This window comes from Anolis sagrei, chromosome 9 (assembly GCF_037176765.1).
Source record: "Anolis sagrei isolate rAnoSag1 chromosome 9, rAnoSag1.mat, whole genome shotgun sequence".
Taxonomy (NCBI): domain Eukaryota; kingdom Metazoa; phylum Chordata; class Lepidosauria; order Squamata; family Dactyloidae; genus Anolis; species Anolis sagrei.
In genome coordinates this window covers 5,716,156-5,741,365 of record NC_090029.1, presented here as the reverse complement: position 1 = coordinate 5,741,365, position 25,210 = coordinate 5,716,156, and the positions used below count along the sequence as shown (strand labels likewise).

Here is a 25,210-nt window from a genome sequence, read left to right as displayed (position 1 = left end):
GAAGCGCCACTGCGGAACCTTTCTTCGCCGGGGAACGTGTTTCCGGCCGGAGCGTTTTGAAAACGGACCTGAGGTGAAGCATCGAAATAGGGCCGGCACGTGTTTCCAAAGAAGGAAGAGGAGGAAGCATGGAGGCCTCAGCATCGGCTGGGAGGCTGAACTCCTGCTTGGGTATGCTGAGTTCCGCCACAGCCCGACCCGAGCTCTTCCTCAGGTAACTTTGCACGTGTGAATGCGCGTCAGCGTGCCTGAAACGTGTTTTCCATGACATGCGTCATCTCTAATCATGATTATTTGTGTTTTATTTTGGAATATCTCTCAAAATTACATGAATGCTGTGTTTCTTGTGTGCCTTGTTGTAGGCCAGGCCTTGAAGGTTTGGTTTGTACATTATATATTTTCAGAATCATAGAATCAAAGAGTTGGAAGAGACCTGATGGGCCATCCTGTCCAACCCATTTCTGCCAAGAAGCAGGAATATTGCATTCAAATCACCCCTGACAGATGGCCATCCAGCCTCTGTTTCAAAGCTTCCAAAGAAGGAGCCTCTACCACACTCCGGGGCAGAGAGTTCCACTGCTGAACGGCTCTCACAGTCAGGAAGTTCTTCCTCATATTCAGATGGAATCTCCTCTCTTGTAGTTTGAAGCCATTGTTCCATTGCATCCTATTCTCCAAGGAAGCAGAAAACAAGCTTGCTCCCTCCTCCCTGTGGCTTCCTCTCACATATTTATACATGGCTATCATATCTCCTCTCAGCCTTCTCTTCTTCAGGCTAAACATGCCCAGCTCCTTAAGCCGCTCCTCATAGGACTTGTTCTCCAGACCTTTTATCATTTTAGTCGCTCTCCTCTGGACACATTCCAGCTTGTCAATATCTATTTCTTGATTTAAGTCATTGACGTGCTGGCTGATACCCAAACAAGGGATGAGCTGGAGATGTCTCATGAGGCAGCTGGCCTTACAAAAATGACCCTTTTTAGGCTTCTGTGATTTCAGACTCCTAACATTTAACTTTATTTTGATTGCAGCGTTCAAGAAGGCCTTGCCGGCAATTTCATCTCCCTGACCAAAACACTCTATGATTTCCACAAGGCTCTTGGGTCGGACATTATTTCCGGAAGCCCCTTAAAGGAGCTGGTGGTGGAGAACTTTGATGAGGAACAGATCTGGCAACAGCTGGAGCTCCAGAATAATGCGGTTTTGGGCCACTTCCAGGAAGCCATTGCCAAGAGTGTGAAGGAAGAGACTGATATTTCTCTCCTGCAACCCTTGGAGGAAGAGGAGGAGGAGGAGGAGGAGGAAGGAAGCGATGAAGACCAAGTGGATGCTGAGGACCAAATAGAGGAAGAGCCAGAGATCCAAAATGATCACCTTGAAGAGGAAATCGATCAGTCAGAAAAGAAAAGTAGGCTCAAAGCAACAGAAACACATTCATTTAGCGATGAAGACTCCGATATAGACTTTGATATCGATGAACTAGAACAGAGGACCAAAAGGTTGAAAAACGTTGTGAAAAAAGCTGGAGAGACATCCATTGTGGACGATAGGTTTTTCAAACTCTATGAGATGGAGGCTGCTTTGGATGCAGCAGAGAAAAAAGAAAGCAAAGCAAAGGATGAAGATGATGATGGCGGGGACGATGAGGACGTAGATTATTTCGAGGACATTATTTCTGAGGACGATGAGGACGACGGTGAAGAAGAATTTGGAAAAGCCAGCATGAAGGTAACGATGTTGGGAAATATTTGAGCTGTTTGCAGAGGGTTTTAGAATGGCCTTATAAGTGTAACTTGAAAACTAGAGTGTATATAAATAGGTATGTACTGTATATATTCGAATATAAGCCAACCCGAGTATAAGCCGAGGCACCTAATTTTACCACAAAAAAAATGGGGAAATGTATTGATTCGAATATAAGCTGAAGGTGGGAATGGTAAATTTCAAAATAAAAACAGATACCAATAATATTACAGTAATTGAGGCATCAGTAGGTTAAATGTTTTTGAATCTTTAAGTAAAACTGTAATGTAAAATAAGACTATCCCAACTCTGATTCAGTCATAATTCTGACCTTCTTCCATGTAAATGTGCTTATGTATCCTTCCAATAATAATAAGGAGAATAAAATAATAAATGTAATAATAATAATAATAATAATAATAATAAATAGTGTAAAATAACAAATGTAATAATAATAGAGTAAAATAATAAATGTAATAATAACAATAATAATAAATTTTGCCCATGGGCTGAGAAAGGTGGTATACAAATAGAGTAAGTAAGTAAGTAAATAAATAAATAATAGAATAAAAGAATAAATGTACTACTATTAATAATAAATAGAGTAAAATGATAAATGTAATCAAATAATAGTGTAAAATAACATATATGTAATAATTATAAATATAGAAAAATAATACATGTAATAAAATTGAAATAGAGAAAAATAATAAACAACCTTGACTTGATTATAAGCCGAAGGGAGCTTTTTCAGCCTAAAAAAGGCGCTGAAAAACTAGGCTTATATTATTCGAGTATATACATTATATGTTTTTATCATTCTCTATATAGTAAGATTCTTAGAAAATTTGGTATTGACCCCCAACCTAATTGATATAGGGCAAGTATGGGCAAACTCAGTCCCGGGGCCTGAATGCGGCCCCTTGGGCTCTTTTCTCAGGCCCTCCTCACACTCACTATCCTATCCTCTTTCCTTCCTCTTTCCCTCTCTTCTTTTCTTACCCCCCTCTTTCTCCCTCCCTCCTTCCCTTCCACCATTTTGTCCTTACTTCCCTTTTTTTGTTCCTCCCTCCTTTCCTCCCTCCCTCCCTCCCTCCCTCCCTTCCTTCCTTCCTTCCCTTGTCTTTCCTTTCTTTTCTCTTTCCTCCCTTCCTCTCTTCCATCCTTCTCTTTTTGCCTTCCTTCCCTCCTTCCTCCCCCCCCCCCTTCTCTTTTTCCTTCCTCCTTTCCTCCTGGGGGATGTTTAGCTGAGAGAAGAGAACATGAGAACAATGTCCTCGTGGACATCAAGTTAAACATGAGCCAACAATGTGATGCGGCGGCAAAGAAAGCCAACAGGATTTTGGCCGGCATCAAAGGAGTCTAGCGTCTAGATCCAGGGAAGTCATGTTCCCCATGCTCTATTCTGTTTTGGTCAGACCACACCTGGAATATTGTGTCCAATTCGGGGCACTGCAATTGAAGGGATATATTGACAAGCTGGAATGTGTCCAGAGGAGGCGACTAAAATGATCAAGGGTCTGGAGAACAAGCCCTATGAGGAGCGGCTTAAGGAGCTGGGCATGTTTAGCCTGAAGAAGAGAAGGCTGAGAGGAGACATGATAGCCATGTATAAATATGTGAGAGGAAGCCACAGGGAGGAGGGAGCAAGCTTGTTTACTGCTGCCCTGGAGACTAGGACGCAATGGAGCAATGGCTTCAAACTACGGGAAAGGAGATTCCATCTGAACATGAGGAAGAACTTCCTGACTGTGGGAGCTGTTCAGCAGTGGAACTCTCTGCCCTGGAGTGTGGTGGAGGCTCCTTCTTTGGAGGCTTTGAAACAGAGGCTGGATGGCCATCTGTCGGGGCTGCTTTGAATGTAATTTTCCTGCTTCTTGGCAGAATGGGGTTGGACTGGATGGCCCATGATTACAACAGCAAAACAGCAGAGGAAACAATCAGGGACAGCTAATTACCTCTCAACAAAAGATGCCCCAGGCACTGCCAGGCCATCCAATGCTAATCAAGGTGGTCAGTTGAAACATTCACACCTAGCTCCAGCAGACAAGAGTCCTTTGCCCCACCCTGGTCATTCCGCAGATATATAAACCCAATTTTCCTAGTTCCAACAGACCTCACTACCTCTGAGGATGTTTGCCATAGATGCAGGCGAAATGTCAGGAAAAAATGCCTCTAGAACATAGCCATATAGCCTGAAAAAACCTACAACAACCCAATCAGGGACAACAAAAGATTCCCCCAGGCACTAGCAAGCCACACCAAACAACTGCCAGGCCATCAAATGCTAATCAAGGTGGTCAGTTGAAACATTCACTCCCAGCTCCAGCAGACAAGGCTTCTTTGTCATTCCACAGATATATAAACCCATTTTCCTAGTTCCAACAGACCTCACTACCTCTGAGGATGCTTGTCATAGATGCAGGCGAAACGTCAGGAGAGAATGCCTCTAGAACAGTGATGGGCAACCTTTTGAGCTTGGTGTGTCAAAATTCGCTAAAAAAATGAGCATAATTCAGGTGGGGTGCCACTTCGAGAAGAAAAATAGACCGCTTGAAGGAGCGAGCAAGCAAGCAACCCATGGCCGGGGGGGGGGGGGGGGGGGGGGGTGGCTTCGGGATTTGGCGCTATACGCAAATCCCAATGCAGCCCTATACTTCTCTGTATGCAGCTGCATGTGGCTGTGTGTCATTGAAAATGCTGACACACGTGTCATAGGTTCGCCATCATGGCTCTAGATTCTAGAACATGGCCATATAGCCCGAAAAAACCTACAACAACCCAGAGCAATCTTTTCTGCCTGTGGTTCTTTCTGACCCATCATCTTCTCACAACAAATCTCCGGAGGCCATTCTTTTTCCGCTCACTCTTTGGGTTGGGTTCACTCATTGCGTACCGTTTCTCTCGATTGCCTCGGAGAGCAGGTTAAACGGAAACAGCTGAACCATTTATGAAGCCAGCTGGCAGCCATGCATTTTATTGTAGCAGCAACCTGCTTCTCAGCTGTTGCAGTTGCGGGAATTGCCCCTGAGGGCCTGGGCCTGAATTCGAGGCGGGTTTGCCAGGAGGCCAGGAAAGAAAGTTATGCGTTGCTGTCCCATCCTTCTATCAGCTTTGAATCATATTGTTTAGGCCATATTGAATCATATTGCTTTGAATCATATTGTTTGGGCCATATCATGTCTTGAAACAGAGGTCGCCATTAAACTCTTCCTTTTCATTCTGCGAACAACGTTGTTCAGCACAGTTCTTGAATTCATGATCCCCATCCATCGCACTAGAACAGCTTTTCTCAACCTGGTGGTTAAGATCCCTGTGGAGGTGGGTCGCGAGGAGTTTCAGAGGGGTCGCCAAAGACCATCAGAAACATATATGAAGAGAGAGGGGTCTACAGTTGAAGATGGTTCCATCTTGTCTCCTGTGCTTTACTAATAATATAATATAATATATTGTATATACATATAATATTTATAATATTATAATACAACTAGCCGTCCCCTGCCACGCGTTGCTGTGGCTCAGTCTGTATATATGTGTTTTGTGTGTATATATATGTGGGTGTATATATGCGTGTGTATATATTTGTGTGTTTACATGTGTACATGCATATTGTGTATATGTGTGTGCTTGTCTATATGCATATTTGAGTGTATGTATTGTCAGGATTATTGAGGTATGCATGTGTGTTTTTCAATATGTTTCTATGTAATTCAAGATGGATTAAGATGTGTTTCAAGATGGATTCTATTATGTTGTTCAATTGTGTATTAGAAATACTGTGAGAAGCAGAGAAAATGTAACCTTGACAGAAGTGAAATAACATGTTCTCTGGCTGTGGGAAGTAGAAGGAGGATCCGGTTGCAGCCAAAGGTCTGATAAGCAGATGTTCTGAAACTGTTTATGCTGTGCTTTGTAGTTCCTGATTATAGACCGCTAAGAATGGACGTGTGTAGATGTGCTTAGTAAACTCTGTGTTATTTTGCAACTGTAAAACTGCAGAGTCTTTTTTATGGCCTCATTAATTAATTAATTTATATATATATTTGTGTGTGTATATGAGTATATATGTGGTTTTGTGCATACGTTGTAATGCATTTTTTTGGGCTTTTTAAAGTCCCTTCTGCTGTGTTTTTCAGTGTTTTTATGAGTGATGGTCACTAGTTGGCCTGAAAGGTGTCTTGTTTCCAAATTTGGTGTCAATTCTTCCAGTTGCTTTTGAGTTATGTTAATTCCACAAACAAACATTTTTATTTATATAGATTTGTGCCAAGTTTGGTCCAGATCCATAGTTGTTTGATTCCACAGTGCTCTCTGGATGTAGAACTACAACTCCCAAACACAAGATCAATGCCCACCAAACCCTTCCAGTATTTTCTGTTAGTCACGGGAATGCTCTTTGATTACAGGTGAACTATCCATCTCAGCAACTACAACTCCCAAATATCAAGATACTATTTCCCCCAAACTCCACCAGTGTTCACATTTGGGCATATTGGGTATTTGTGCCAAGTTTGGTCCAGATCTATCATTGTTTGAGTCCAATGTGCTCTCTGGATGTAGGTGAACTACAACTCCCAAACTCAAGCTCAATGCCCACCAAACCCTTCCAGTATTTTCTGTTAGTCACGGGAGTTCTGTGTACCAAGTTTGTTTCAGTTCCATCGTTCAGAATGCTCTTTGATTATAGGTGAACTATAAATCCTGGCAGGAGAACTACAACTCCCAAACACAAGGTCAATGCCCACCAAACCCTTCCAGTATTGGTTCAATTCCATCATTGGTGGAGTTGAGAATCCTTGATTGTAGGTGAACTATAAATCCCAGCAACTACAACTCCCAAACGACAGAACCAATCCCTTCCCAACCCCACCAGTATTCAGATTTGGGCGTCTTGGGTATTTGTGCCAAATTTTGTCCTGTGAATGACAATATATCTTGCATCTTGCATACCAGAGATTTGCATTACGCCCCTATGAGGAGCGGCTTAAGGAGCTGGGCATGTTTAGCCTGAAGACGAGAAGGCTGAGAGGAGATATGATAGCCATGTATAAATATGTGAGAGGAAGCCACAGGGAGGAGGGAGCAAGCTTGTTTTCTGCTTCCTTGGAGACTAGGACGCAATGGAACAATGGCTTCAAACTACAAGAGAGGAGATTCCACCTGAACACGAGGAAGAACTTCCTGACTGTGAGAGCCGTTCAGCAGTGGAACTCTCTGCCTCGGAGTGTGGTGGAGGCTCCTCCTTTGGAAGCTTTGGATGGCCATCTGTCAGGGGTGATTTGAATGCAATGTTTTTGGCAGAATGGGTTTGGACTGGATGGCCCATGAGGTCTCTTCCAACTATTTGATTCTATGATTCATAACAGTGGCAAAATTCCAGTTGTATTGTTGAGTGTCACCACAACATGAGGAACAGTATTAAGGGGTTGCAGCATTAGGAAGGTTGAGAAACACTGTGCTAGAATAATGTCCTAGTGTTGATGAACACTTTGGTTATTCTTGTTCATGGCAATAATAATAATAATAATAATTATTATTATTATTATTATTATTTATATCCCACCACCATCTCCCCGATGGGGACCAAGCCAAAAACAACAAATTACAACAGAGGAAAACCGAAAATGCAAACTGAAAACGCAAACAATAAACAACAACATCATAATTACATAAAACATGCGAATACATAACAATATAAAATTACAATAAGCACAAACACAGTGACAGTGGGCGGGCTACATGTAATGATTAAAAGAAAAACTAATTAAAAATTAATTATTGTTCATTATTTGCGTTTTTGGTTTTATTTTCGGTAATTGTTGTTTTGGGCTTGGCCTCATGTAAGCCACACCGAGTCCCCATCAAGGTGATGGTGGCGGGGTACAAATAAAGATTATTATTATTATTATTATTATTATTAAAAACTAATTTAAAATGGCAGCTGTCCATTTCTCACCTTTTGGGGTTTCTTCCCCCTTTTTCTCATCCAGCTGACTAAAAGCGCTCGCGATCTTAAATACAAAGACTATTTTGATCCGGTGGATGATCATGAAGGCTTCGCCAGTGAAAGCAAAGATGATGGGGAAGATGAGCAGAGCGAAGGAGCGGACGATGATGATGATGGTGAAGAGGAAGAAGCTATTGATGAGTATGTGATTAATATATAGATCCTAATGTTTTTTGCAGTCATTGAAACATTGTCAATAGTACAGAAATCAAGAAATCATTGTACTAAGGTTTTCTCCCTTGTCATAATAATAATTATTATTAGTAGTTGTTGTAGTATTAACCTTAGTATTAATATCTTTCTTTCTCTCTCAAATAAAACTCAAAGCAGTTAACGCTAAGATTACACAATAAATAAATTAAAACCTAAAGCATATCATCTGTATTAGGAATCCCTATCCCAAGTCCTAGTAGCACTTTAGCACAATTAACATTGCTGCACACCGTACTTTAATTCCTACGCCCCTCCTGCCATTTCAGCACTTGTAACCTTGTACCCCTTTCGCCGGCTGAACCAGTTTTAATATGTCTTGATGTATTGTTATTGCTGTCTCGCTAATTTTTTATTTTGATTTGCTTTTTTGATTTTTGATTTGCTTTGTTATTACTTGTTATGTTCTCTATTGTATTGTGTTTTGTGGCTTCGGCCTGTGTAAGCCGCATCGAGTCCTTCGGGAGATGCTCGCGGGGTACAAATAAAGTTAATAATAATAATAATAATAATATGCAGATGAATGTTCAAGGCGGTCACTCCTGAAAGGGAAGGATGGAAGGAAGGGCAGGAGGGAGGAAAGAGAGAAGGATGGGAGGAAGGAAGGAAGGAGAAAGAGGGAGAAAGAGGGACAGAGAGGGAAGGAGGGAAAAACAAAAGGGGAGGAAAGAAGGACAGAAGGAGAGAGAAGGAGAAAAGAGGGAAAGCAAGAAAGACAAGGGAAGGAAGGAAGGAGAAAGAGGGAGGGAGGAAAGAGGGAAGACAGGAAAGACAAGGGAGGGAAGGAGAAAGAGGGAGAGAGGGGAGAAAAAGGAAAAGAAGGAAAGACAAGGGAGGGAAGGATAGAAAGAGAAATAGAGAGGTACGAAGAGGGAAAGAAGGAAAGACAAGGGAGGGAAGAAAGGAGAAAGAGAGAGAGAGTGAGGAAAGAGGGAAAGAAGGAAGGAAGGAGGGGTGGAGGAGAAGGGTGAAAGGAGAAAGAGGGAGAGAGGGAGGAAAGAGGGAAGGAAAGACAGGAAGGAAGGAAGGAAGGAGAAAGGGAGAGAAAGAAGGAAGGAAGGAACGACAAAAGGGTGGAAAGGAAGGAGGAAGGAAAGAGATGAAGAAAGGAACAGAGTCCAAGGGGTTTCCCATACCTGGTCTAGTGTTTCTCCAGAATGGGGTACATTCATATTTTGAAGAATTTGGGGGGATTTGTTGTGCAGCGAAATGTGCTGCAGAGTGATACAACATCCCTTTGCCTTATTGTGTTGTTTAAATGTAGGATGGAGGATGACGAGGATGGCATTGAACAAACAGAAAAGGATAATCTCAGCGAACCTTCGAAGAGAGTGACGTTCTCCTTGCCGTACGACAGCGACGGGGAAGAAGATACGCACACTTTCCAGGGAAAGGCAGAGAAATCCCCAGAAGTGAAATCATCCTTTGAGAAGAGACAGGAGAAGGTAAAATGGCAGGCTGAAAGCATTCGCATTTTAATACTTGAAGGGTAAATAATGAAAACTTCTGACTTGTGAGTGGAGTGAGTGAATGCTGAGAAAGCTCAGTAAATTAACGAAATATTTTCAGTATTAATTGGCGACCCTTTTGTCTCTCTCTCATTCTCTCCTTTGTAGCTGAGTGAGAAGATTAAGAAGCTGGAGAGTGAGCTGCTGACGGAGAAGCCCTGGCAGCTGAAAGGTGAAGTGACCGCACAGAAACGACCAGAGAACAGCCTTCTGGAGGAGATGCTTCTGTTTGACCACGCCGTCAAGATGGGTAAGTATGGGAAAGGCTTCCTTTCCAAACTGAAGTGACCAATTGTGGTTCCTTAGAGCAAGCCTGGGCAAACTTCGGCCCTCCAGGTGTTTTGGACTTCAACTCCCAACTTCAACTCTTTTCCTTATTTGTATTTCCAGCTCCGATGATCACGGAAGAAACAACTCTGCAGCTTGAAGACATTATTAAAAGGCGGATAAAAGATCAGGTTCGTAAGACGGATGTCGTGTCTTCCAGACTTCTGAGTTGAGACATTGATGGATCGATGATTCAGAGTCTTTAGTATGTTAATGGTTCCTTTTGGCTCCAGTGTTTTTTTCATTGCCTGAAGCTGCCAGTTGTTTAGAAAACAAATATATTTGTATTTCCTGACACTAATTACTGCGGCCTTTCAATCAGGTTTTTGTTCAGGTCATGGGACAGAGACTGTCCTGGTAGCTTTTACTGAAGAAATTCGTCATCAGTTAAATCGCGGCAGATCAGCGCTATTGGTACTCTTGGACCTCACAGTTGCATTTGACACCATGGACCATGACTAGCTGATTCATTGATTGGCTCTGTCTGGTGTACGAGGTTTAGCCCTGAAATGGTTCAATTCGTTCCTCCGGGACCGGAGACAGAGGGTGGGGTGGTTAGGCCAAAGCTCTGAGAGCTCCTGCCTTTGCTGTGGAGTGAGTTCCCCAGGGTGCCATCCTCTCGCCCCTGTTATTTAATAATAATAATAATAATAATAAATTTTATTTGTACCCCACTACCATCTCCCAAGGGACTCGGTGCGGCTTACATGAGGCCAAGGCCACAGCACATCGGTAAAAACAATATCAACAATAATACATAGCAATAAAATAGAACTCATAAACAGAAAATAGCAGTAAACATTAACAGTAACACAACAACATTTAAAAACCTATGGCAGGGCCAAATAATGCTGAGCATGACCAGGTAAAATATAACTAAGATAGAATTTTCAGAGAGGAATGGGCGGGCAGACATTCCTCGATCACTAATAAAGTGCATTGAGGGACATATTACTGGGAGTTTCCTTATTCTGTGAAGGCACACTGGAACAACCATGTATTCAGGCTCCTCCTAAAGACTGCCAGAGTTGGGGCGTGCCTGATATCCTTGGGGAGTGAGTTCCAGAGTCGAGGGGCCACCACCAAGAAGGCCCTCTCCTTCGTCCCCACCAATCGCGCCTGTGATGGAGGTGGGAGTGCGAGCAGGGCCTCTCCAGATGATCAAAGAGATCCTGTGGGTTCATACACAGAAATGCGGTCACGCAGGTAGGCGGGTCCCAAACAGTTTAGGGCTTTGTAGGTAAAAACCGGAAAATGTACGGCAGCCAATGGAGCTCCTTAAACAGGAGGGTTGACCGCTCCCTGCAAGGAGCACCAGTTAACAACCTGACCGCTGCCCATTGGACCCATTGAAATTTCCGGGCCGTTTTCAAGGGCAGCCCCACGTAGAATGCATTACAGTAATCCAATCTGGAGGTGATTAAGGCATGTACCACCCTGGCCAGATCCACATTCATGAGATATGGTCGCAGTTGGCGCACGAGTCTTAGTTGTGCAAAGGCCCTCAGGGCCACCACTGACACCTGAGCTTCAAGCGTAAGTGATGAGTCCAGGAGGACACCCAAATTGCAGGCCTGTGGCTTCAGGGGGAGTGTAACCCCGTCCAGCACAGGTTGCCAACCTATACCCCAATGTGGTTTACGATAGACCAGGAGGACCTCTGTGTTGTTGGGATTAATCTTCAGCTTGTTCCTCCTCATCCAGACAGCCACAGCGGCCAGGCACTGTTCCAGCACCCGAGGGGCTTCCTTGGAGTTAGGTGGAAAAGAGTAGTAGAGTTAGTTGTGTGTCATCTGCGTAGAGATGGCACCAAACTCAAAAACTCTGGATGACCTCTCCCAGCGGTTTCCTGTAGATGTTAAAAAGCATGGGAGACAGAATGGAGCCTTGTGGGACCCCACAGGTCAAAGGCCAGGGGTCCGAGCAGGCGTCTCCCAGCTTCACCATCTGGGACTGACCCTCCAGGAAGGACCAAAGCCACGACAAAGCCGTGCCTCCAAGGCCCATCCCGGAGAGTCATCCCAGAAGGATACCATGATCGATGGTATCGAAAGCCGCTGAGATATCCAAGAGAACCAGCAGGGTCACATTCCCCCTGTCCAGTTCCCTGTGGAGGTCATCCACCAAGGTGACCAAAGTTGTCTCGGTACTGTGACCAGGTTTAAAGCCAGACTGTAACATCTACATCCAGCCACTTACTGGACTGGTGCAGAGCTTTGGCATAGAGTGCTACCAGTATGGAGATGATACCCAGCTACTCTTGCGTCTTGAACCTGGGACAACCTCAATTCCTGAGAACTTTAAGCTGTGTTAAAATGTAAATAATAAATGTAATAACAATAATAAAGTAAAATACTAAATGTAATAATACCAATAGAGTAAAATTATAAATGTATTACAAATAATAATAATAAGAGAGTAAAATAATAAATGTAAATAATAAGTGTAATAACAATAATAAAGTAAAATAATAAATGTAATAATACCGATACAGTAAAATTATAAATGTATTACAAATAATAATAATAACAGAGTAAAATAATAAATGTAATAATACTACATTTATTATTTTACTTTATTACATGAGGCTAAGCCCAACAACACATCAATAAAAACAACAACAATAAGCAAAATAAACAATACAATTAGTATAACTCACTAGACAATAAAACACACGAATTTAAAAACCTATGGCCGGGCCAAGAGTTCTTTCTCCCACCCTGGACATCATTCCATTGATATATAAACCTCACAACCTCTGAGGATGCCTGTCATAGATGTGGGTGAAATGTCAGGAGAGAATGCTGCTGGAACATGGCCAGAGAGCCCAGAAAACTCGCAGCAAACCAGTGATTCCGGCCATGAAAGCCTTCAACAACACACTGAACACAATATAAATGCAACAATATTTTTCACACATCCTTTTTTTCTTTAAAGGCTTGGGACGATGTTGTCCGTAAAGAGAAACCTAAAGAGGATCCGTTTGAGTATAAGAAGCGCTTGACTCTGGACCATGAGAAGAGCAAGCTGAGCCTCGCTGAGATCTATGAGCAAGAATATTTGAAGCTTAACCAGGTAGGCTTTCAAGGGCCATGCTTCTATACCCTTTGCTTGAAAAGTTGGGTTTCCGAGCTGTTTGAGAGCACAAAGTAACATTTTACAAAAAGTTTGGAATTGCAATCTCGCTAAATCCTTCTTTGCTGATCGTTTAGAATAAATCGGAAGAGGAAGAGAAGCCCGAGCATGCCGAGATCAAGAAGATGATGGACTCTCTCTTCCTCAAACTGGACGCCCTTTCCAATTTCCACTTCACTCCCAAACCGGTAAATGCAGTGGAAGCTAAGCAGGGTCAGCCCTGGTTAGCATTTGGATGGGGGACCACCAGGGGCTGTGGGTTCTATTTCAGAGGATATATTTATCTTTATTCATCTTTAAAGCGAACCGAGGCTACAGTCATAATGTATTTAAAAACACAGAGTTTAAAAACTTGGCATTATTCTCAACCCTAATGCAATATAATACTATTACTAATAATATGGTATTATAATTATATATATATGTGTGTGTGTGTGTGTGTGTGTATATATATATATATATATAACACTAGCTGTCCCCTGCCTTGCGTTGCTGTGGCCAGTCTGTGTATATGTGTTTGTGTGTGTGTGTGTGTGTATATACCCACACACACACACACACATATATATATATATATATATGTATGTGTGTGTGTGTGTGGGTATATTGTGTATATGTGTGTGCTTGTCTATATGCATCTTTGTGTGTGTATACATGTGTATATGTATATTTGTGTGCATGTGTATATGTATGTATATATGTATATTTGCGTGTGCACGTATATATGTATATATGTGTGTATGTATATGTGTATGTGTATATTTGTGTATTTGTATATGAATGTGTGCATGCATATATGTATATGAGTGTATGTATATATGTATATATGGTGTATTTTTGGGGTTTTTAAGTCTTTTCCGCTGGGGCTTTGTGTGTGTGTGTGTGTGTGTGTGTGTGTGCGTGTGTGTGTTTAGGGACACTTGTTGGACTGTTAGGTGTATTGTGTCCAAATTTGGTGTCAATTCGTCCAGTGGTTATTGAGTTATGTTAATCCCACAAACAAACATTACATTTTCATTTATATAGATGTATAGATATTTTTGACAGACAGATATTATAATTATAGACATATTGATATGGATATTATTATAGATCTATAGATATTATTATAGACATGTAGATATTATTGTTACAGTCATTTAGATATCATAGACATATATCGTAGACTTATAGATATTATTATGATAGATATATAGATATTATTATTGTAGATATATTATAGCCCAGGGTTGCTATAAAGTAAAAAATGGATGGCCATCTTTCAGGAGTGTTATGATTGTGCCTTCCTAGACAGCCTTTGCTAACTCACAGAGCGTGCCTTTTGTCCTTTCTTTGAATACTGGACTTCATTTCATAGAATCATAGAATCAAAGAGTTGGAAGAGACCTCACGGGCCATCCAGTCCAACCCATTCTGCCAAGAAGCAGGAATATTGCATTGAAGTCACCCCCGACAGATGGCCATCCAGCCTCTGTTTAAAAGCTTCCAAAGAAGGAGCCTCCACCACACTCCGGGGCAGAGAGTTCCACTGCTGAACAGCTCTCACAGTCAGGAAGTTCTTCCTCGTGTTCAGATGGAATCTCCTCTTGTAGTTTGAAGCCATTGTTCCATCGCGTCCTAGTCTCCAGGGAAGCAGAAAACAAGCTTGCTCCCTCCTCCCTGTGGCTTCCTCTCACATATTTTTTACATGGCTATCATATCTCCTCTCATCCTTCTCTTCTTCAGGCTAAACATGCCCAGCTCCTTAAGCCGCTCCTCATAGGGCTTGCTCTCCAGACCCTTGATCATTTTAGTCGCCCTCCTCTGGACACATTCCAGCTTGTCAATATCTCTCTTGAATTGTGGTGCCCAGAATTGGACACAATATTCCAGGTGTGGTCTAACCAAAGCAGAATAGAGCATGGGGAGCATGACTTCCCTAGATCTAGACACTAGGCTCCTATTGATGCATGCCAAAATCCCATTGGCTTTTTTTGCCGCCACATCACATTGTTGGCTCATGTTCAACTTGTTGTCCACGAGGACTCCAAGATCTTTTTCACACGTACTGCTCTCGAGCCAGGCATTGTCCCCCATTCTGTATCTTTGCTTTTCGTTTTTTCTGCCAAAGTGGAGTATCTTGCATTTGTCACTGTTGAACTTCATTTTGTTAGTTTTGGCCCATCTCTCTAATCTGTCAAGATCGTTTTGAATCCTGCTCCTGTCCTCTGGACTATTGGCTATCCCTCCCAATTTGGTGTCGTCTTCAAACTTGATGATCATGCCTTCTAGCCCTTCATCTAAGTCATTAATAAAGATCCTGAACAGGACCGGGCCCAGGACGGATCCCTGCGGCACTCCACTTGTCACTTCTTTCCAAGATGAAGAGGAAGCATTAGTGAGCACTCTCTGTGTTCGTCCACTTAACCAATTACAGATCCACCTCACCGTAGTTTTGCCTAGCCCACATTGGACTAGTTTCCTTGCCAGAAGGTCATGGGGGACCTTGTCGAAGGCCTTCCTGAAATCCAGGTACGCTCCATCCACGGCGTTCCCCGCATCTACCCAGCTTGTAGCTCTATCGAAGAAAGAGATCAGATGAGTCTGGCATGACTTGTTTTTGATAAATCCATGTTGACTATTAGCGATGACTGCATTTGTTTCTAAGTATTTGCAGACCGCTTCCTTCACAATCTTTTCCAGAATCTTGCCCGGTATCGACGTGAGGCTGACCGGACGGAAGTTGTTTGGGTCATCCTTTTTTCCCTTCTTGAAGATTGGGACCACATTGGCCCTCCTCCAATCTGCTGGAACTTCTCCCGTTCTCCAAGAACTCTCAAAGATGGTTGCCAATGGTTCCGAAATGACTTCCGCTAGTTCCTTCAATACTCTGGGGTATAGTTGATCTGGTCCTGGGGACTTGAACTCATTAAGAGCGGCCAGGTATTCCTGGACGACTTCTTTCCCAATTTGGGGTTGGATGTCCTCCAATCCCTCATCCACTCCATCTTGCTGAGGTTGAAGACTCTCTTTTTGTGAGAAGACCGAGGCAAAGAAGGCATTAAGTAGTTCTGCCTTTTCCCTATCCCCTGTCAGCATTGCCCCATCTTCTCCTCGAAGAGGTCCTATCGCCTCCTTGTTTTTCCTTTTTCTACTGACATAAGAATAGAAGCCCTTTTTATTGTTTTTAATGTCCCTGGCAAGTCTGAGCTCGTTTTTTGCTTTAGCCTTGCAGACCTTTTCCCTACAGGTGTTGGCTATTTGTTTGAATTCTTCTTTGGTGATTTCTCCCTTTTTCCACTTCTTGTGCATGTCTCTTTTGTGTCTTAGCACAGTTAGAAGTTCTTTGGACATCCATTCTGGCTTCTTTGCACTTTCCTATTTTTTCTCTTTGTTGGCACGGTTTGCAATTGCGCCTTGAGTATTTCACTCTTGAGAAATGAGCCCCCTTCGGGGTGAGAAGGGCGGCATAGAAATGTCGTAAATAAATAAATAAACGTCCTTTGACCAGTATCTGGCCACTTGGAGTGCCTCTGGTGTCACTGTGAGAAGGTCCTCCATTGTGCATGTGGCACAGGGCTCAGGTTGCATTGCAGCAGGTGGTCAGTGGTTTGCTCTTCTCCACACTTTGTGGCCCCATTTCCTAAGGTTGGCTCTGCATCTCGTGGTGCCAGAGCGCAGTCTATTCAGCGCCTTCCAAGTCGCCCAGTCTTCTTTGCGCCCAGGTGGGAGTCTCTCATCAGTATCAGCCATGGTTTGAGGTTCTGGGTTTTAACCTGCCACTTTTGGACTCTTGCTTGCTGAGGTGTTCTTGCAAGTATCTCTGTAGATCTTACAAAGCTATTTCTTGATTTAAGATATTGGCATACTGGCTGATATCTGAACACAGGATGGGCCGGAGATGTCATTGCCTTGGTCCTTCCATTGCTGGCTGCTACTTCCCGGCGGATGTCAGGTGGTACAATACCAGCTAAACAATGTCATTTCTCCAGTGGTGTAGGATATACATCCTGTGATAATGTGGCATGTCTCATTAAGAGCCACATCCACTGTTTTAGTATGGTAAGATGTGTTCCACACTGGGCGTGCATACTCAGCAGCAGAGTAGCACAGCGCAAGGGCAGATGTCTTCACTGTATCTGGTTGTGATCTCCAGGTTGTGCCAGTCAGCTTTGTTACGATATTGTTTCTATCACCCACTTTTTGCTTGATATTCAAGCAGTGCTTCGTGTAGATCAAGAGCACGGCCCAGGATAACTCCCAGGTATCTGGGTGCGCTGCAATGCTCCAGTGGGATTCCTTCCCAGGTCATCCTCAGAGCTCAAAATGTTTGTCTCTTCTTAAGGTGAAAAGCACATGTCTGCATTTTAGATGGATTAGGGATCACTGGTTTTCCCTGTAATATGCGGTAAGAGTGCCTAAAGCTTCGGAGAGCTTTTGTTCAACCATTTCAAAGCTCCCTGCTTGAGTAGGGATGGCACAATTGTCAGCATAGATGCAACTCTCTGTCCCTTCTGGCAGTGGCTGGCCATTTGTGTAAATGTTAAACATGGATGGAGCAATCTGATTTTCCCTGTAATAGGCAGTAAGAGCGCCTAAAGCTTTGGAGAGCTTCTGTTCTGCTATTTCAAAACTCCCTGCTTGAGTGGTGATGGTATGATCGTCAGCATACATGAAACTCTGTCCCTTCTGTCAGTGGGCGATCATTTGTATAAATGTTCAACATGGATGGAGCAAGCACGCTCCCCTGAGGCAAGCCGTTCTTCTGTTTCCGCCATCTGCTTCTCTGGCCCTGGAACTCAACAAAAAAGCTCCTGTTTTGTAGCAGATTTCCTATGAGGCGGGTGAGATGGTAGTCCTTTGTGATATAATAAGTTTTTCTCAGGAGAAGGCGATCATTTACAGTATCATAAGCTGCTGACAGGTCTATGAAGACAGCTCCTGTAATCTGCTGCCTTTCAAAATCGTGAGTCCGGTTCAGCACTTGCGATGTGCAGCTTTCACCTTTCAGAAGAAGGAACTGGGAAAAGCATGGCTTGGATGAGAAAACCATGGGGTCAGCATGGGTTTAGCAGGTAGCGTGAAAGAATAAGCACACTCAGATGTCTGTAGTTGTTCATTCAGTGTCTCTTTGCCTTTCCTTAGCCTGTCCCTGAAGTCAAGATTGTCTCCAATCTCCCAGCCATAACCATGGAAGAAGTCGCACCCGTGAATGTCAGTGACGCGGCACTCCTTGCTCCTGAGGAAGTCAAGGTAAGGCATTGAGACACTTTCTCGATTGGATATTTACTTCCTCTTCAGGGGGAATGTCCTCGTCTCTGGATGCTTCTTTCCTTTTGGGTTTGCAAAGTCAGAAAAACAACAACCAAATTTGTTTTACTTCTTGCAAATCCCATTTTGACTGTCACGGAGGAATGATAGAGCCCTGTGACTGCCTCTCTCAGGACCACATGACTATGGTATTGTACAGTTGACTCTCTACAGTTGCAGCTTTGGCTTTTGCAAATTGGATTGATTCACAAATTTGATTAAAATGTTCTGTTTAGTAATCTCTACGTCTTCCGGTGCAATCTTATTTATTTATTTACGACATTTATATGCCGCCCTTCTCACCCCGAAGGGGACTCAGAGAGGCTTACAAGTAAAAAGTAAATACAAACAGAGTTTTGGAGCACAACACTCCTGACCTCATGATCGTGTTAAAAAACAAGGTATGGATTGTCGATGTTGCAATCCCAGACGACAGCAGGATTGCAGAGAAACAACTAGAAAAGCTGACATGATATGAGGATTTAAAGCTCGAACTGCAAAGACTCTGGCACAAGCCAGTCAAGGTGGTCCCAGTGGTGATTGGCACACTGGGTGCAGTGCCTCAAGACCTTGGCCTGTACTTAAACACAATCGGCACTGACAAGATTGCCATTTGCTAGCTGCAGAAGGCCACCTTACTGGTATCCGCATGCATTATTCACACAGTCACTCGGCAAGAGTCGCGACATGTGATCCAATTCAACAGCCAGCAGAGTGTCTGCTGTGGACTCATCTTATGTTTTAATTAATAATAATAACAATAATAATAATAATAATAATAATAATAGTGTGTCACTTTCATGGAATTCTTGTGCCGGTAACCTGAGTCAATATAGAGGGCTGGCTGTACTTTGAACCACAGAGCCACTTTGAATCTCTTTTTTAGAGAGAAAAAGCAGATATAACAACAATAGCATTGGGGGAACACAAGGGCAATCTAGTCCAACCCTGTGCCTTGCCTAAACATGCAATGCTTCTGAAAGATGTCCTTCTGCTGCATCCCAAAGCCTGCCTATTACTGAAAATGCTTCTGTTTATGATTTTAGGAGAAGAGCAAAGGTGGGGACGTGAAAGCCGATGCCGAGAAGAGCTCCACGGACAAAAAGCGGGAGCGGAGGAAGAAGAAGCTGGCCAGGCGGATCAAGTTGCGAGAGAAGGAGAAGCGCCAGAAGCTCCTGGAGAAGAAGGCGGAGGAAAACCCCAGGTTCGCCAAGAAGGCTTCAGCGGCTGAGCTGAAAAAGCTGACCAAGGAAGGCCGGACTTCACTGCTCAAGGTAAGTACTCTGAAGCCAGATTGGAATGCCTGGAGAGTTTTGCATTTGTTCATTTTATCTACCTACTTACCTACCTACATATTTATCTATTTACCTGCCTATTTATTTATCTATCTACCTACCTACCTACTTATCTACCTACCTACCTATTTATCTACTTATATATCTACCTACCCACCTATCTAGCTATTTATCTACTTACCTATCTATATATCTACCTACCCACTTACCTACCTATTTATCAATCTACCTACCTATCTAGCTATTTACCTATTTATCTATCTACCTACCTAGCTATCTGGCTATTTATCTACTTATCTATCTATCTACCTACCTACCTATTTATCAATCTACCTATCTAGCTATTTATCTACTTACCTTTCTACCTATCTAAGTATCTATCTATCTATCTATCTACCTACCTACTTACCTACCTACCTATTTATCAATCTACCTACCTATCTAGCTATTTACGTATTTATCTATCTATCTATCTATCTATCTATCTATCTATCTATCTATCTACCTACCTATTTATCAATCTATCTATCTAGCTATTTATCTACTTATCTATCCATCTAGCTATTTATGGACTTACTTACCTACCTATTTATCTACCTACCTACCTATTTATCTATCTACCTGTGTATCTGTCTACTTATGTAGCTATCATCTGTCTTCCTATAATCTATATCTCTCTACCTGTCTACTTATCTATCTATCATCTACCTACTTACTTACTTACTTATCTACTGCTCTATCAGTCATCTATCAATTTGCCTGTCTATCTATATACCTATCTACCTTCTGTTTATGATTTTAGGAGAAGAACAAAGGTGGGGATCTATCTATTTATCTACTTATCTATCTATCTCTCTATCCATCCATCATCTTTATCTTTCCATAGCAAGGTCTTTCCCTTTTCGATAGAGTATCCCGAGGAGGGTTACTTGGTCTAAACCAGCCATGGGCAAACTTTGGCACTCCAGGTGTTTTGGACTTCAACTCCCATCATTCCTAACAGCCAGTAGGTTGAAAGAGCCTTGCAATGGTTATGGGCCCAGAACTCAGCTTAAGCAGCTGAGGGGGGAAAGGAAGGGACCTGAGGCTGTTAAGAATGGTGGGAGTTGGTCCAACACACCTGGAGAGCCAAAGGTTGCCCATGCCTGCTGTAGAGGAAGCTTCCTTGCACTTTGCACAGGCAACAGAGCCTAACATTGGTTATGGGCACTCAGCTTAAGTGGCTGAGGGAGAAAAGGAAGGGACCTGAGGCTGTTAGGAATGGTGGGAGTTGGAGCCCATGCCTGGTCTTAATATATCCGAGCTCCTGTCCTAATGGAGTTTAATAATAATAATAAATTATGCCAAATATCTCGTCATCATCTTTTTAAAGCTGATTTGCTTGTTATAGAAATCTATATAAATAAAAATGTAATGTTTGTTTGTGGGATGAACATAACTCAAAAACCACTGGACGAATTGACACCAAATTTGGACACAAGACACCTCTCAGGCCAATGAGTGACCATCACTCATAAAAACACTGAAAACATAGCAGAAGGGACTTAAAAGGCCAAAAAAAAACCACATTACAGCGCAGGCACAAAACCATATATACACGCATATATACACATATACACAAATATATAGGTAAAGGTTTTCCCCTGACATTAAGTCCAGTCGTGTCCAACTCTGGGGGTTGGTACTTCTTTCCATATGTGTATATACACATATACACAAGTATATACACACACATATACTTACTTATACACACAAATAACAATAACAGGGATGTGTTATTGCCCCAACTTTATTCTCCATCTTCATTGCTATGATACTTCACCTTGTTGATGGGAAGCTTCCCACCAGAGTGGAAATCATCTATCGTACAGATGGCAAGCTGTTTAACCTCAGCAGACTGAAAGCCAAAACCAACAACATCTGTTATAGAACTCCAGTATGCTGATGACAATGTCGTCTGTGCGCATTCAGAAGAAGATCTACAAGCCACTCTAAACACCTTCCCAGAAGCATACACGAAGCTTGGCCTGTCACTGAACATCGAGAAAACCAAAGTGCTCTTCCAGCAGTCACCAGCCAATCCCTCCCCAATTCCAGAGATACAGCTTAATGGGATAACATTAGAAAATGTTGACCATTTCCGCTCCCTTGGCAACCACCTCTCCACTAAAGTCAACATAGACACCGAAATACAACACCGCCTGAGCTCTGCAAGTGCAGCATTTTCCTGAATGAAGCAGAGAGTGTTTGAGGACCGGGACATCCGTAGGGATACCAAGGTGCTTGTCTATAAAGCTATTGTCCTCCCAACCCTGCTCTATGCCTGCGAGACGTGGACTGTCTACAGACGTCACATGCAACTCCTGGAACGATTCCATCAGCGCTGCCTCCGGAAAATCCTGCAAATCTCTTGGGAAGACAGGCAGACAAACGTCAGCGTGCTGGAAGAAGCAAAGACCACCAGCATTGAAGTGATGGTCCTCTGCCATCAACTTCGCTGGGCTGACCACGTTGTCTGGATGCCTGACCACTGTCTCCCAAAGCAGTTGCTCTACTCCGAACTCAAGAATGGAAAACGGAATGTTGGTGGACAGGAAAAGAGATTTAAAGATGGGCTCAAAGCCAACCTTAAAAACTCTGGCATAGACACTGAGAACTGGGAAGCCCTGGCCCTTGAGCACTCCAGCTGGAGGTCAGCTGAGACCAGCAGTGCTGCAGAATTCGAGGAGGCACGAGTGGAGGGTGAAAGAGAGAAACGTGCCAGGAGGAAGGCGCGTCAAGCCAACCCCGACCGGGACCGCCTTCCACCTGGAAACCAATGCCTTCACTGTGGGAGAAGATGCGGGTCAAGAATAGGGCTCCACAGCCACCTACAAACCCACAAAAATAGTCATCAAGGAAGACCATCTTACTCGTCCAACGAGGGATCGCCTAGGTAACACACAAAATAATAATAATAATAATAATAATAATAATAATAATAAACTTTATTTGTACCCCGCCACCATCTTCACAATGGGGACTTGGAGCCAGGCCTGAACAACAATTACAATAAAGAAAAACAAAACACAACCGAAAACGCAAACAATAAACAACATCATAATTACATAAAACATGAATACATAACAATATAAGAATTACGATAGACACAGGCACAGAGACAATGGGCGGGCTGCATGTAATACATATACACAAATTGGGCCACAGCATCGTGTCGCAGGGGATGGCTAGTATATAATATTCCAATGCAAGAAATGTGGGTCTTTGGACAGTATTCCCTCTGAGGCCTCAATGGTAATGTATGCAGCCGTAAATGCAAATCTGCATCCAAATAAGACACTTTCCTGCCTTCTTGGTCGATTTGCATTGTTGATGATGATATGGGAGCAACTTCAAAGAAGAATAGATATTTTTTCAAAAATCCCAGCCCATTTCCTTTGCTTCTTAAGTCTCCATTGTAAAGGGATACACTCCCAGCGCCGCATGTTTCTCTCATTAACATGCGTTGAGCATGAGAAGCAGAGATAATGCCAAGCCTTGGCTTTTTCCACTTATTGTGCTGCTGGGGAACGGAAGAGAGAGAGAAAAGGGAAGCCTAACTCGGCATCTGCTGTTTGCCGTTTAGCTATCAATCGGAATACAAATCGGGCCTTTTGTGGCTTCTTCTGAAACAATTAAGCGGCTAGACCTTGTGTGTATACGTGTTTCTTCTCTTTCTAATTTTGCATGCGATGCTTTTATTTGTTTGGGAATCAGCCTCTGCTGTCTTTACAGGATGACGGCAAAGACAAGGCTTTGAAGTCCTCCAAGGCGTTCTTCTCCCAGTTGCAAGATCAAGTGAAAATGCAAATCACAGAAGCCAAGACGAGCCAGAGGAAGCCCAAGAAGCGGGCGCTCTCTGCCCAGAAGCTCAAGCTGTGATATATTATGCATGCCGTATTTTGTATAAATTAAAAGTAAGCTGGATTCTCTCTCTCCTTCCCTTTTTTTCCTTATTCTTTGCCTTGCACATCCAAAATGGGTTTGGAACAAACAGCAATGTTAGAATCAAAGGAAAAACCTTGTTTAGAAAGGAGAGATTGGATGGAGACTCTTTAAGGTTTCCAAAGAAGCACAGAACACTATAATATAATAACCAAACATTGGATTTGCTTGGGTCTATGGCAATGGTTCCCAACCTTTTCTTGACCAGGGACCACTTTAAGCCATGGATCACTTTGACCAGGGGACACTTGTCCAGGGACCACTTTGACCAGGTATCACTTGAGCAGGGACCACTTTGACCAGGTATCACTTAACCAGGGACCACCACTGACCAAGGATCACTTTGACCAGGGACCACTTTGACCAGGGGTCACTTGAGCAGGAACTGCTTTGACCAGGGGTCACTTGAGCAGGGACCACTTTGACCAGGGACCACTTTGATCACGGATCACTTGACCAGGAACCACCACTGACCAAGGATCACTTTGACCGGGGACCACTTTGAGCCACTGATCACTTAACCAGGGACCACTTTGACCAGGGGTCACTTGAGCAGGGACCACTTTGACCAGGGGTCACTTGAGCAGGGACCACTTTGACCAGGGACCACTTTGATCACGGATCACTTGACCAGGAACCACCACTGACCAAGGATCACTTTGACCGGGGACCACTTTGAGCCACTGATCACTTAACCAGGGACCACTTTGACCAGGGGTCACTTGAGCAGGGACCACTTTGACCAGGGGTCACTTTAACCAGGGGATTATTTAGACCAAGAGTCACTTTGACCAGGGACACATTTGACCTGGGACATCTTTGACCAGAGACATCTTTGACCAGCGATCATGTTGACCAGGGACACCTTTGACCAGGGATCACTTTGACCAGGAATCACTTTAATGAGCGGTCACTTAACCAGGGACCACTTTGACCAGGGGTCACTTTGACCAGGGGTCACTTTGGCCAGGGATGTCGGAGTCATTTCCTAATTGATTCATTCCTACCAGCCTCAGGCCCTGAAACTTAAGCAGCTGAGAGGGAAAAGGAAGGGGCCTGAAGCTGTTAGGAACTGTGGGAGTTGAAGTCCAAAACACCTGGAGGGCCGAAGTTTGCCCATTTTTGCTCTTAGAGTTACCATCTGAGGCTGAGAGAGCGTGGCTTGGCCAAGGATTGGATCCCCGGTCTCCAAAGATATAGCCCAGCACTTAAACAAGTGACCTCTATTGATTATAATCAATAATAAAAATACCTATAATAACTATAATAATTGTTTTTTTCTCTGCCAGAGGAAACTCCAAGCAGCTAACATTAAAAAGCATTCAAACAACATTGCTCTCTCTCTATCTCTCTCTCTTGCCAGGTTATGGAAGATCCTCACCCCAAATGCATTAGAGCGGGAGATGGGGGGGGGGGGGGGGCAGAAGGCCATTAAGCACCTGGAACGAATGCCCACCGTCCCCTTGATTTAATGGGGCACTAAACGTTTCCTTCCCCGCTTCCTTGGCCTTCCCTTTCCTGACCTCATAAATTATGTGTCTTTTGCAAAAGGGGGCTTTGGGGGGGAATTTGTCACAGTCCATTAAAGTCACTGCACAGATTGCCGTCCACTTAAAGGTTTTCGGGCGAAAAGCAAGAGAGAGAGAGATTGAAATGACGGCAAATAGGAAGAGGCCTTAAGGCCAGCGTCCGGAAAATATGAATTAAAAGGA

The 25,210-nt window shown here is 43.3% G+C and overlaps 1 protein-coding gene across 1 annotated transcript; it reads left to right on the top strand.

Annotated features, from left to right (window-relative positions):
* Positions 1-31: 31 nt before the first annotated feature.
* MPHOSPH10 (M-phase phosphoprotein 10) lies at positions 32-23,485 on the top strand. Its single transcript, XM_060755779.2, has 11 exons — positions 32-214; positions 1,032-1,728; positions 7,734-7,891; positions 9,225-9,405; positions 9,577-9,718; positions 9,859-9,926; positions 12,733-12,870; positions 13,008-13,118; positions 18,055-18,162; positions 19,266-19,493; positions 23,289-23,485. The coding sequence occupies exons 1-11, from the start codon at positions 129-131 to the stop codon at positions 23,433-23,435; spliced, it is 2,064 nt and encodes a 687-aa protein (XP_060611762.2). The 5' UTR covers positions 32-128; the 3' UTR covers positions 23,436-23,485.
* The last annotated feature ends 1,725 nt before the right edge of the window (positions 23,486-25,210 follow it).